This window comes from Callionymus lyra, chromosome 2 (genome assembly GCF_982586985.1).
Source record: "Callionymus lyra chromosome 2, fCalLyr1.hap1.1, whole genome shotgun sequence".
Taxonomy (NCBI): Eukaryota; Metazoa; Chordata; class Actinopteri; order Syngnathiformes; family Callionymidae; genus Callionymus; species Callionymus lyra.
This window is the reverse complement of record NC_141819.1, coordinates 41,141,211-41,156,602: the sequence shown is the minus strand read 5'-3', so window position 1 is coordinate 41,156,602 and position 15,392 is coordinate 41,141,211. Positions and strand designations below refer to the sequence as shown.

The window sequence follows — 15,392 nt, the reverse complement described above, 5'->3', positions numbered from 1 at the left end:
AAGAGAAGATAGTGATATTCTCACTTGTTTATGTCGATGTGGAAACTTGGAAAAGAAAATGAACAGGAAAGGAAGAAATGGTTTCTCCGGAGATCTTTTTATAGTCATCAGGCTGTCTGATATAAAAAGGTGCAGAGACGTTATCACACTTTAAAAGGGACAGAGGAAATGGGATTTTAAACAATAAAGAGGACACGTCGGCACACAGGATGTAATGATCCTCAGCCTGACAAGAGACTGAGAAATAAGGTGTGCATATTTAGAAGTTCCACTCTACTTTTTCATCTTCCTATTGAGTTCTGCTTGCATGTTTTATATCACTCTGAAGTAAATATGGTCTTGTACCCCAGATTTGGGATATGCATCGGTTCTTATGTCTCCATTTTACCACTTTAGCTTTTATTCGTTAAACACAACAATGTGACTGATGGAGTAAACTCATTGGTGAAATGGTCAAAACAACACACTGGATGGAAAAAACTCCTTAACGTAAGATGACCCTCGGTTTGGCTCTAATGTTAACAATTGTAAAAGCATCAAGACATAAATCGCACAATGTGTGAGGCGAGTCTGTTTTGTTTCTGCCCAACCAAGTGTCCTGGACACAGATCTACCCAGTAGACACAGAGGAGATCAGCTGCGTCCTGAACACGGGGTCAATTGTTGCCGTATGCTAAAAACCTGGGAAAGCTTTTAAAGAGCTTTTACATTAGTTCTCCATATATCAGTCTTCTGTGTTTACCTCACATCCTTTTATCTGCACTTCTGTCATTATTCAGCTTCGAGGGTGGACAGTTGTAATTTAAAATGAAACGTGGGCTTGAACTAGTGACTCCAAGACACCCTGTCACCGCAAGTCAGCCACATATTGGTCTCTGTGGCAAACCTCTTTTCTTATCGTTCACCAGCCGAAACTGTAGCTCCCGGTACTCCTGGATGAGAGTGAAGAACACAGCTAAGTTGTTGAAGTTGTTGTTGTTAAGAAAAAAAAGCACAAGAGATTTTATTTTGCCACATCGGCTGCAATAGATTATGGCGTAATTCACTAGATGAGAGAAGGTCTGCCGCCGCAAACCCCAGGGCCATGTAAAAACCTCCCGCACTCTCACACCGAGAACAACTGAATCATACACAACCGTGGTCTGACACACACATGCGTGCTTTAACACACACTTCATCTACAACTAATTGGCTCAGGAGGCTCCAGCAGGGAGAAAACATCCTGAGGTAAACACTCTTCTTGACTATAACAACCGCAGTTTATCACTACGCCTTTAAAGAAAAACAAATTACTACAAAATTACCGTCACATTTTTCATTCAAGCCTTCCAAATCCGAGACTGCCTCAATATACAGAAAGTTCAAGTTCATGGATTCAAAATATGTATTTCCTTTTATACAGACGATGTCGTAATAAACGTCCCATTGTCAGGCAAACATGTTTACACAAAAAAAGAGTGACCTGACAAACTGTCGTGTCTGGAGATGGACGGACATAAGGGGGCACTATTGCACCACAACTCAGATCTGCTCTTGCATGCACCACTACTACCATTTCTTTTCCCTCCAAATACTGCCACATTAGAGAAAGTTTCTATGAGCAGAAAACAGGGTGGGGCCCAAGTGTTGAGGGTGTTTCAACTAATAACGGATTGTTTGGTGGATGAAAAATGAAGGCTACGCTGCTGCTGATGCCACCTCTCTGAGCTGTCGTTGCTGATCCAGACTCGGGTTAGATGTCGTGGTGACGCTTGAATAAAAGATGGAATTCGTCATGAATAAGCCAGGAGCTGTGTCACCGACTGCTCTGATGTGCGTCATAAGTCAAAAATAAATGCTACGATAGAACACTTTCTTATGCAACCTATGAACACATCACTAAAGGTGGACATTATCACGCAAGACAAGGTCGAACAAATTAAAATAGCCGTGCTAAGCAAGTTGTGATCAACAGACTACTCAAGCATTTCCTTATCTATCAGCAGTGTTGGCACTTAATGTTAATCTTACCTGCACCATCATCAAAAGATGAATAATATATATATTTTTATATTAGTAAGTATTAACACTTTGCTCCTCTGCACCCATTACAGTTGCACTATTAAATAAAAATATTGTTTTTCTGTTGTTTATTTATCAATCACTGGCATATTTATTAATTATTCATCTTTCATTCATTCATTTTCTACCGCTTTATCTCTTAACAGGGTCCCGTGAGACTAGAGCCTATCCCAGTCGCATAGGGCAAGAGGCAGGGGACACCCTGGACAGGACGTCTGTCGCAGGGCACTTTAATTATTATTATCATTATTATTATTATTACTATTTACTGCCATTATTAATATTATTAACATTTGTATAATTGTTTTTTATATTGTTTTAAATATGTGTATTGAATTTCTTAAAACGTGTTTGTATTGTAATCAATGCTTTTGTGTGCGGCTGTGATATCCAAAACTCCCCCAATTTTGGAAGAATAAAGGTATATCTTGCTCTTAAAATATAAAATGTTTTTTTCAAAAATGTTTTTAGAATTCTTCGTAAAAGGAAAAAAAAAGAAGAAATTATATCATTGTTAATTCTGCAAAACTCACCAAAGAGTTAATAAAATAATAGAATAATACTTTGATTTAAGTAGTCAGTTAACAGGACACCAAATGTCATGTTCTTTTTTTTAAACTCCTCATTATTGCAGCTTTGAATTTTGGGTTTATTTGACTGTTTAACTACAGTACAAGTTGTTCACTCAGCCTGCACTGGTGGTCATGAGGAAAGAGGTCTCTCTGACGCACTTTGTATATTTAATATTCATTCATCATGTTGAGCAACCTTAAAGAACACGCTCAAGATGCTTTGACTCACCCTATGAAAAATGCAGACGTATACCACAAATTTCTCTACCATAAACAATCTTACATTTAGCGATTAACTTGACTCTCTTGTTTTTATTAAGGGTCTGATGAATATCGTTTAAGTTATGCCTTGTTAGTGAATATGATTTTTATTTTCATTTTATTAGTAAAACTAGTTTAAATATGTTAATAAATTGGCCCCTTAAGACATGTGGTGTTAAGTGTCTTGAGATAACTCTGTTAAAATGTGACGCTTTAAATATAAATGAATTGAAATGACTCAGTTTCAATATACGTGTCATGAAAACAGTTTCACCGATCTCAATGTGTCCATTATTTTCCATAAGTAATCCAATAACCTGAACCATAGAGGTATTCTCCATGGTCACACAGCAGCCCTCTGTTGCTGACACATTCTAGCGTGCTGCTGCTGACACTGGATGCATGGAGACTAGCCGCTCCACTGCAAATCCAGTCTTAGTGGAGCAAACACATGCAAGAGGACCGGCAACAGAAGGTGTATGTGTTACATGTGTTTACATGAAACCATAGACGTAGGGTATTGATTCTGAGGAGCACAAGTTTGAATATAAACACATGCTTTTTCATTTGTCATCATTTTATCTTTCATTTTAAATAGTCGTTCACAGCAAAATCCGGACAAAGAACCGAGGGTTGCGGTGGCAGACAGGGTGATGGGCAGAGGAATGAGCCCTTTTTATACGTGTACTAGAAATGAAAACACATTCACATCTGCTGACAATGGCTCAGCACACAAACTGAAAAAGAAGAATACAAACAACATTACCCGGGGCTTTTACTGCACAAACAGAATTCCCAGAATTTTAAGCCACAGCTCAGCTAAAGAACACTGGCAGGAGGGGCGATCAGGCTGGCTTAAAACCATTAATGCAGACCCACATGTCTTTTTTTTCCTCTAAATTCTGTCCATTTCAGATTCCTTACGTCAAATAATTTTCTATTCCTGTTTTGCTCCCATCACAACACGAACACAACAATCCTCGGCCTTCAAGAATATCAAAGGGTGGTGAAACTCCTTGAGGATAATCGGAATTGCCAAACTTTTCCAAGGTTATGTTTTTAATGTGGGTCAGGTGGAGAAATAACATATTCTCATTGGGGTCGTTTAGTTATCGACACACTCTCAGTATACAGTAAGTACGTTTTCTCTACTCCACTAACCTTCAGACACAAAAAAATGTGTATGTGTGAATGGTTGTCTAGATGTGAACTACAATGGACTGTTGATCTATTCAGGGTCCCCTGAAGCTGGGCTCACCCCAAAGTAACTAGCTACTTCCCAACATCAAATAGTCTTTTTTGTCTATTAAAGGTCCAGTTGTAAAATAAAATGACAAGATGTGTTTCACAGCAGTTGAAGATGCAGCAGCTGATAATAATGGGATTGACTAACGGACAAAAAGGACAAACATTTGGGGCATTGTTGAGTGTCAACAACGAAAAAGTCAAATCTAAGCGTTGTCTTGGTTCTTGTAGTTATTTTGTTTCAAGTAAAAACTATCTTTACTAGTTTTAAAAAGAAACTCACACCCCAACAGAGTGGGACTTTTTTTTTTGATTAATACATGAACTCATTTTACGTGATAAAAGTTATTTATATGGATTAACACTTGTTCATTTTCTTATATTAATACGTTATTTAAGCTTTTAGGAACTTAACAAAAACATATTCTTACCACATTGGCCTCATTTTTTTAAAATGAATATCTTGAGCCTATCATCAGGTCTTTAATTAAACATCTAAATTTAGAAATAAACACTTTTCTGCAGTCTAGATCACAGGTGTTGAACTGGTCCAGAAAAGGGCCGAGATGGTGCAGGTTTTGGATTAAACCAGTCAAGTACATATAGTTAAACAAATCAGATGAGTGAAGACTGTAATCAGTTGATTGACAGTCAGATGCTGCTGGTTTTAGCTGACATCTGATTAGATAACTCATGTATTCTTAACAAGTTGGAAACATAGAAATGTTTCTTAAAGGTGTCTGTTTTTTAGACACGCCTGGTCTAGATTATCCTTTATCCTTATCTGTAGTGATGCGTTTATGAGGCTTCATGAACCAGTTGAATACAATGATACAGTGTCTTCATTTAGAAACACCCATATCACTCTCAGTTTGAAAAATGAGGCTTCAGGCTTTAGGCTTTATTAAATTAGTAGATCAGAGCCAAAGATTATAAAGAGTCTCATCTATCAAAATGAAGACACTATTTCATGATACTTATCAGCTGTTTCATGAAGCTTCATTAAACACATCACTACCCATCAGTGTGTATTGGCTAAAACTGACTGTAGTCATCAGGGTGGAAGATTTAAATATCCTACATGTAAACAGGGCCTGATCTGTTGGTAGCATGAAAGCATGCAAAGTGTCATCATCTTGAAATAGATGCGGACTCCAGTAAAGGTAGCAAGGACATGAAATGTAGTAGTTGATGCAGTACTTATACTCATACAAAGACTGACATAGATGCAAAAAAACTCATAGACATATTGCTAAGCATTACGGTATACTTGGTATAAGAGGTGGACATGCCATATTACGATTAACCACTAACATTAAACATTGAGAAATGATGTAACAAACTAGCTACAATCACGTTGCAGGCCAGATTGAGACCTGACACCTCTGTCTATTCAGCACCCTACACCCACAGCTGGCTTTTCAATGAACTCAAAAGGTTGTGAGCTGTTCCTTATTTTAATCATTTACCAGTCAGCCCACCTGTGCGTCTCTCTGCTGCTGTCTTATCTGTTCCACTTAGCTTACCAATTACATTGTTCACAGTATTTCAGAAATCTAAAGCCTCTTTCAACTATTTATTAGGAACTAGTTTGACATGTCTCAATGAATTTGCTGATTCAGCTAACATCAACCACACACAGCAAACCAGCTAAACTTTTTTTTTTACTAATAAAACAGTAAATTATACATTCCCTATCAAATCATAACTTAAGAAATATTCTTGATACAGTCCAGCCTGTATAATGCTTGGGGAAAAAACCCACAAAACAAATAGTTAATTGACTCTCAAAATGTACGATTTCCTGACAGGATACTGCATGATGTGTAACATGTATAAAAAAAAAAAGACATGAACATGTTCTCATTCATTAACACAAAAATATCATTTTGTATGGTGGCATTTTACTTTTGTCTTTGTTCTTATCCAAGTCGGTGTATCTGCTAAGTCAGGGAATAGTATCTCACATCATGCTAACTTGCATAAAAGAAAATTCTACTTGACAGTTTGACCTGCAGATTATTATGTTTTAGGCAGGATGTGGAGTGGTGGTTAGTGCCGGGTCTGAAGTGCTGATCCTAAAACTGCCAGATGTGCAGTTTGTGTCGGGGGTGTCATGTGAGATGATGTTTCATTTTTTCTGCAATCAACCCTTAACCATCACAATAAGCATATACTGGGAAGTAGATGGAAGTGTAAGTCGAGGCTTACACGGCTTCCGTCCAGGAAAAACTTCAATGATTCCCACCGTTGTTTACTTTCCTTGGTTTATGTACATTATGCATGACAATAGGTGAAATGCTACATCGAAAAAAGTGTGACAAGATTGTCAGTCTCACAGCAAAAATGAAGGCAATAGAACTGTACTTAGAATAATTTCCCAACCCCCCTAAGTTTAATGAGCGGTTTAGTGTCGGCGCTCATTTTTGGTTACTTTCATTCCTTTTCCTTTTCCATGTAAACAAGATGGAGACAAACAGGCCTACATATGTCTCCGAGCAAGCCAGGCTTGAAACAAAGGGCAGTCAACAATAGCAGATGACTTGAATGCAGATCAAAGCTCACACAGAAATGATTGAGGTTTCTGTGTTGGGTGTTTTCAAGTTGGTAAAGTGAGCCTCGGACGGCGAGATCGGCTAAGCTGTAAGTATGTACCAGACGTGACAGACATTAGAAACGAATCAGCGGAATGCTGAAGGCTCTTAGTGGACGGCATAACCTTCATTGTGGAGAAGATTTAACACAGTGTACTCACTGATTTATCCAGAAATCATGTGGGATATCCACCTCTTCTTGTACATCTGTACTAAACAAATCAAGTGCTTGGCAACTGTTCTGAGACAACTAGCAAAACCCATTTATAAATATTGTGTTGCGGCACACATGTTCACATCAGCTGCATCGCTTCAAGACATCATTGGTCACCGCTTTATCCTCCGAGCCCTCTCTCGTATAGATGACATTGAAGAATGAATTTGATTATTTAAAAAAACAATGAGGAAAATGAAAAACAAGCTTGGAACTGTACGGTAACATATGGAGCTATAATGAAAAAGAGAACTCTGGCAGGAAAATAAAACTCTTACTGAAGCGTTCTATATTCAATTATGATGTTGTCGAAGGGGTGTCAAACCAATTACCCAAGGGGCCAAATTCTTTTAGCGATCTTGGTGAACAAATGTCATATTTATCAAACTGTCTTTGACAAGCAGTAACAAATCCATCAAATTCCTTTCCTTCAACCTCAATTTCACTGTTCTCAGATTCTCTGACACCAATAATATGTGCCTTAGCTAAGCTTAATCACTGGAACCTTTTTTGGTCAGGATTTGAACATTATACTTTTGATTTTGAGAAAAAGATCTGCATAAAATAACTTGGCGGGCCGTATTTGGCCCCCCGGGCCGTGAGTTTAACACATGTGTTGCACAGATCTGAGTGTTGCATTGTTTCCACTTTCAATGTCGTTTAGAGCTGATAAGAGTTCTACTGTAGCTTTGTTAGAAAAGACAAATCATTTGCAACACTGAAGCGGTCTTCCATAGGTAAACTCTTATTTTGGAAAGAACATATACAACGTTTTCACAAGGAGTGGATTATGCCGATTGCCGTTTAGGTCCATGTTTACATCTGAAATGTCGGAGCTGGTTTTTGAGCCTATGTTTACACTGAAACCATATGTTTCTGCAACTGAAGACGTATGTACAGCCACTGAGAGCTTGCTTTCATTTTATTTATAGCAGCGTACAATTTACATGGTTGTCATGTAAACGTAGATAGTGCTGCAGCTCTGGCTTCTTTGGAAAGGGACATAAGAGATCATATTGACTGAAACAGTGACTGAGTCCTAATACAAAACTGTGAGTCTTCCCTGTCAAGATCAGTCATTTGTGCTTAGCAATTTCAGATGATCCTGAGGTCAGACCAAATGGTCAAGACTCACCATTTAGATCATTGATCTTTGGCCAGCCTGACACCAACCTGGACCAGAGTGTTTTTGTTTTGTCAAGTAATGCAAACCTGCAGGATGGCAAAGTAGATTTCTATTGTATTGATTCGCGCCTTTGATTCGTCCTCAGAATAATCATCTTTTGATCAGAGTTATCATAGTGAAATTAAGAAGGACTCGATTTGCAGAAAACTAGACATCTCAAAAGAGCTAGATCAGGGTTGGCCACACTTTTTAGGTCTGCAAGCTACTTTTAAAATGATCAAGTCCAAAAGATCTACCTTCATCAAATTTGCTCAACATAAGTCAGTACATACATTACTCAGATGACTTGCACTGAATAGACTGATAATCAGTCATGATGAAAGGATGTGAGGATTTAATCATCTTCATAGAAAAATGACTTACATTAATAAGAAGAGTTGGATATTTCAGTCAAGAAAGTAGCATATTTTCTCATATTTGTACACTTTTCGTCTTTGAGTAACTTGTATGTCCATGAGTCGTGGTCTTAAGCTCAGTGTCAGCAACATCCTCCACTGCAGACAATACAGGAGTCCCATGAATTGCACTGATTTCCTACTAAAAACACTCAAACACAGAAAATGCTGCACAAAAATATTCAGATGTTTTGATCCGAGTGTGAGCGACAATTTGATTGACATAGAGAGCAGCCAATCTGAACTCTCTTCTTCGTTTTTTTACAACATATTTTATTATGTCACATAATCCACTTGCAGCAGATCGACCGGTCGATCGCAATCGACATATTGGCACCCCTGAGCCAGATCTTATTTGAGACTTATATTCAGTTGATGAAATGCAATTTTAAAAACAGGGTAGTAACACGCAAAAACAACTTTTTTATAGTTGTTGTTGAAGTGTTTTGATGAAGGAGAAACCAAATATTTCTGTCACACTTGCGTCTGGTCCATTGAGCTATGCGAGTACAAACAGAAATACCCTGAGGACCTCTTGGTTATTAATGACAGAACAGAGATGAAAAAAGGCTGTCTCCGATTGACCTGGTGTGACCCCTGATGCTCTATAACCACGGCGATTGGTCAGTCATTCTACGAGGTTGACTGGTTGAATCCCCAAGGCAACAAGGTAAGCCACTGAGTAGGCATATTAGAATGGGGAAGTCGATGTGAGGCAGTAGTTGTGTGATGTTAAAGATGGGTATAATTAAACACAGAGGCAAAGAGAGGTCTTTGTCTAGCCTTTTACTTCACGACCTGAGGCTGTCATTTGTTCTGCTACCTAAACTCTTTCTTCTCTGTCAGTCCGACACAAGTCCTATCCGGGCATATTAAGACACAGTATTATCAGTATTTAACCTGGAGGAATTGGATGTTGACTTGTCTCATTATCAAAGAAGGAATTTGTCAGTGTACTACTACGATCTATGTCTGAACAGCAACTGTGTTCGTCCAGTGCTTCTCAAATGTAAAAGAACCAGTAAGACTTTTATATATTGTATCTGGCAATAAGAGCTGCGGTCAGAGGAGGACAGTCCGAGGGTCTGGAATGCCGTTCTGTCTTGATTTCACATCAGCCCAGCAGAGACAAAGAAGCGGTCTTGCTTGTGACCTTCTGTGGCCTGTGCTCGGCAGGTAGTAACAAATGACCTGATAGTTAATCTGTCCTGAGGAGGAGCTTTTCTGCTCTGAACACAAGCTTGTTTGTGACAACAGGAAGTCGAGACACTGTTGCAAAAAAAAAGAAAAAAAGAATCACATGAAAGCAAATCTATGCATGATTGACTGTGTGTACACATGGCTTACCATGCACAGTCATCTATACCCACTGGCTATAACTCTAGAAGCAGGATACCTTGGGAAAATGACCCAAGAATGACACTTTAAATGGTGGTATTAGGTTTTTAGCAATAAACTTATGAAGCTGTTGAATGGCCAGGAAGCTTTGCATAGGACAGTGGATCACTGTTATGGTTGCTATACCCAAGTAACTTTGCTCTTTGGTAGTTTTTTCTCTATGGCATAGTCCTTTACCACTCTTAACAGTGAATGCTTCACATTGAGGGATTTTTCCCAGTTTGTGGTGTCTTTTTGGAGTCAAATCAAGTCCGACGCCAGGAGACTAAAGCAGCAGACCACACTGACTTGATTCACTAGGGACAGGGTGGGAACTCCCATGGCCCCCTTACAACAAGTTACTTTGACCACCACCACCACATGACATGAAGCAAAAGCAAAAAAAAAGTCAAACAATGACAATAACCACAATCCAATGATACCTCGATGAAACAGAGGAAGAAACAAAGAAAAAGTTCACGTTTCTATTTTTTTTTTCCTTGCCGTGGTGGAAGTGCCCCGTGGATGTCCAGGCGATCAAGTGGAAGCAATACAGAGAGTCAAGCACCTATCAGCCTGGGAGAAGAGGTAATGATAACAGGAAATGGGATGAGCTTGTGTTGCCCCCTGGCCCAGCAACCCATAACCTCTGTTAAAAAGGCCCCCCTGTATAAACAAGCCTCTCTCTGCCTATTAAACAGATAGTACATTAGGTCTGAGCTCTGCAGAACAATGTAAACACAGCCGTCTCGGGGTAGTACTACCGAGTGGGGACGGATTATTTCAAGGTGTTTTGGGGAGTGAACTCCATCACTGAGATTATTGCTTGTATATTGCAAAGTAAAGTAATTGATAGATAGTTGATAGTAATTCATTGACCACCGAGGGCTAACCCTGGATGCACATTAGCTCTTTGAGACATTAACTCTTTGTCTTTCTTGAAGATGATTAAGGATACAAGAAGGATGAGCAGGTCTTAATGAGGCGATCTTTGAAGAGGACGGGGAGACAGTCTGTCCAGATGTAAGGCTGTTAAACAGTGGGAGTTGAAGAAGGTCACTGTTGGACATCTCAGGGCACTGGCCTGAAGTCATTCACACCCCTTTGTTACAAACTCCAGCATTACGGTAACCCCCCCGCCCCCCTCCAGTTGAAGCAGCATGGAAACAGTGAAGATGCAGTATGGGGAATGTCTGGGATGTGGGGACAGGCTCCATACCCCAAGGAAAGGCCAATTAAAGGCTTACAGCTCTCTGGCATTCTGTCTGAGGCATGCAGCTCTGATAAGATGAAAGTTGTTTTGCTGCTTTATCAACGTTTGTCTTTCTTGCCGTCTCAAGAAATAAATGAACCAGATGTTCCAAACACTAACGAATATCAAAGGTTTAACGGTTCTGTGTGATCCTGGTGACCATGGAATGAAAACCTTTCATATTTCTTGTCAATAACATGGGGAGAAAGGTCAAAAGACGAAAGGTCAAAACAAAAAAACATAAAGTTAAACTGTACATGTGAGCAACACTAGTGTTATGGTTTCTTCCCATAATATTCACACTATACAAACCATGGAGTGATGAGTCTGGACCTAGCCAGATTTTTCTTTTTTGGCGCATCTACAAAGGATAAAAAGGCTGGTAGCAGTCATTCACAAACTGCTACATTATTAATAGCGCTACACTAGCTCATTTTCTTCTTCTCATTTCCAGGAAAGCTTTAGAAATCTTTAGCTTGAATATTAAGGAAGTTACAGTCTCTTAAAAGTCGCAAGTTTTCCAACATTTGCCACCTTTTTAAGCCCATGTAAGCCTGTTAAAGAGACAAAAAAAATATTGTATTTAAAACTGAGTATAAGCAAAGTGCGACAAAACATGACAAATAATCCAAAATAATTTAATCATTACAAACACAATGGATCATCAGAATTTGCCCTTAACCAAACATGCTCTTTGGGTGGGTGGTGCAGGCGTTGTGTACATGTTTGGATTACACTTGTCAAGGCTCACTGAAGTTGCTGATGGGAAGGTTAGCATAGTGGCCCTGTGATATTCGGGAAAACGCAGAATGACTGACTTTGTTAATCGTGCCTTGGCTGCACCAGCGCTGTCCACATTTAGTATACACATTCTGTAACTGTGGGCTGGAGCAGGACCAAGAATACTCAATCTGACCCATTCACCATAAACTGGTCATATGCCAGACAGTCCCAGCCATGGCAGGGGGGGTGCTGGAGCAGGCAGGGTGGCAAGAGTAGCCGAGCAGATAGGTGGTCATAACAGACTTGTGCCAGACTCCAAAAGTTTCCTTTTCAATTACGGTCTAGGGAACTGTGTGTATGCATACCAACGTTCAAAGTTGGCTTTACAATGAACAAGCAAGATTTCCAGTAAACAGACGTTCAACTTCAGAGAATGAAAGGATTAAACAAAGTATTTAATTTTAAAATAATATCAACTGTATAAATTGAACATGACAAAAATGTTTGAAAAGTATAACATAAATTAGGTTTAAGGTAAATATTATTCTCAGTGAAATAATAAAGTATAAATAGGGTGCATACATATTTTATAACATATCTTTCTCTTTTAGAAATTCAGAATATGTACGTGTATGATATAAACAAAACAAAAACAGTGCATGATTAGAAGTGTAAGGTTGCAAAAAAACAAAACGAATATATTCTAAACCAATGTAAAGGACAAGATTGAAATTCTAAAATAATAACCAATAAAAAATTAAATAAATAACCATGAAAACCATGAAAAATCAAATCCTAACTCATAAACTATTTTTATTTTTCCATTTTTCTTTAATAGCATTCGATAAAATATATATTTTTTTATGAATACAATTTTTTTTTTACAGAAAGCACTAAACAATACTCTGGCCAATTGATAGTTCAAAAAGTCCCGCTTACATTTTTTAATTTAAATTTTCGAAATTTAAAAAGAAAATATATCTTATTGAGAGTTGAAAAACTCTTCCATCACATGAAAATGTGAGAATAGATGTAGTTTCAAAGATATAGACTTCAGTCGAGAATACAGGCTAGACTTCTAGACACTCTGAGCAAGCATGAATCCAGTCTGGTGGGCTAAACCCCGAACTCAACGGCCCTCTGCTGGAGTGAGACTACAACCCACTACAAGCCCACCACAGATGGATTGGCCAGAATGAACTCAAACTGTGGGCGACTTATGGGGGTTCCAGGTCTGCCCACTCGCACCCACAGAATCTCTCACACACTCAGGTAGAGCAAACAAAGTGCAACCGCCAGCCAAGCTAAAAGGCACTTCATCCCATTTTTTTTTGCAAAGCAATTAAGTTCTGTCCGTCCAAGCTGAGCCACAGCAACAACCTCGTATGGAAATTGAGAAGGGCAGCCACAGAGAACAAACAATTCATTTCCCTTAATGCCTCGATAAAACTTTTTCATTCCCAAAACCATCTCTAGCCACAGCTCAAGGCCTGTGAGCGTTATTTATTGAAGGATGTTGTTTTGAGCTCCAGCCAAATGCTATGTGCTCTTAAAAAACACAGAGGCTGACGACAACAGTGGTGAGTTTCTGACTTATAATTCATCACTTTAATGATCCAAGTATACCTGAAAGCTCGGTATTCAGGAGGCTACAACAAAGACGGGGTAATGAAAAGGTTGACCTTTAATCATTCAGGTACGTAAGACAAGCATGGGAGAGCGGATCAAAGCAGATATGCTAGAACACGGACCAGAGAACTTTAAGCTCCAAAGTCATCTTCCCTTTTTAATAAAAAGGCAGTGGCTCCAGTAGAGGTCTGTGATTTACGATGTTGTTTTTAAATTTCAATTTGGAAGGAAGCAACGCAGCTAGATTGCTTTCCTTTCCATAATTTACTTTAATAAAGTTCCCTAAATTCTGAGCATCTGCTTGTTTGTTTTACAGCTTTAGGAAGATAATGAGACTCCCTGAAAAGCAGAAGGTGGACATGTAAAGAATATTAGCCATGAGGGGGTCAATATGCAGTATCTGCAACTCATATTTGCTCCACTCAAGTCACTTTTGTCCTTCCATCAGCTTTTTTCCCTCACAGGTCCGTTGAACCCAACTTATTTTCCCTTTAAACTAAAAAATGCTCAGAACAACTTTCCAGGTGTTTTTGCAACATTTACAGGAATTTGCTGTTTTTCCGACAAACACAGACAACCTTATTTATGTAAGGTTAATTTGCATTTTCGGCCCACATTGCAGGTTTTAATGAACACTGAGCACACATCACCCCGGACTCGCACCAAAAGCAGTCGCGTTTTGCAGCAGATGCTCACGACATCTCGCATTGCAGCGACATCAACAGAGGTTTTCTGTCCAGGGAGTGATGAGGCTGCACAAGTCATCAACTAATTCTGTCAAATTATTATTGTAACATATGGCATTTTTGTCCGTTTCAGTTGAACATTTTATCAAGGTAACTTTATTGACACTACACAGTCAACAATTTTTTCAACACATGTAACCAAAGCGTCTAACCGTTGTGTAACTGGTTACACAAAAAGGATTTAAGATCTCAGATATGACATCTTTCCATTTCAGTTTGCTATATAACCAACCATAGAAGACCTACTCGAAATATGTACTAAATTAAAGCCAACATAAAAGATGCTTCAAACAACTTTATATTTGATATTTTCTGGACTATACAGCACACTTACAAACCTTTAACCTTTCAAAAATCCAGAGTACGTCTTGTAAATGAATTCTGGTTGAACTATTGAGACACTTTTTAAGTCATAAGGTTCACATATTGAGTCTTAACACCATAATATCTCGTTGGATCAACTAGCTGTCAATTAAAAGGCATCAGAAGAATGCCTGAATAATTGAAAAGTCCAGCCCTCTTGTCACGCAAAATTGCTGACTCTGGACCTCGGAAAGAAAAATCATTGTGTCAAGTCAGTGGAGGGAAAGATGTTTTTGTAAAATGACCACATTTTTTTTACATTTATAACTGATTTCATGCACTGAACAGATAAATAAATAGAAACCAATTTTAGCAGCACAGCGCAGAGCTCTACATCTATTTTCCATTACTGCAAAATTAACTCTGTGTCCGGTTTTTGGTGTAATTCTGGGTTAAGCCTTAAATTAGATTTGTGTGGAACTGATTTTTAAGACCTAAATCCAAACCTTTCTTCTAAAGGAAATAAAATGTTGACATTAAAAAAAATACTGACTAACAAGTCAAGATCTTGTTATTAATTAACCATTTGGGTGCACTGGGTGCATAAAAAGTGACAATAACATCACAATAAAAAGTGAAAGCTCACCTGCAGTAGCAACCTCTCAAAGGCCAGACATGAATCCCAGCGAGCCAGGTGAGGATGGCGGAGAGTTTGCGATGTTGCCAGGCCCAGTTGAAGAATCCCACAATGAGTCTGAAGTGCCTCGAAATTGTGGCGAAACAGTTGAGCATAGTTGTTTAGCTGCTCAGGCGTGACGCGACCTGGAAATAATA

The 15,392-nt window shown here is 38.8% G+C and overlaps 1 protein-coding gene across 1 annotated transcript in view; it reads right to left on the bottom strand.

Annotated features, from left to right (window-relative positions):
• scfd2 (sec1 family domain containing 2) overlaps positions 1–15,392 on the bottom strand; it is an 89,998-nt gene that overhangs the window by 56,206 nt on the left and 18,400 nt on the right. The window contains exon 4 of the mRNA XM_087785258.1: positions 15,205–15,380. Coding sequence (XP_087641384.1) covers positions 15,205–15,380 — 176 coding nt within the window. The remainder of the gene's footprint in view (positions 1–15,204; positions 15,381–15,392) is intronic.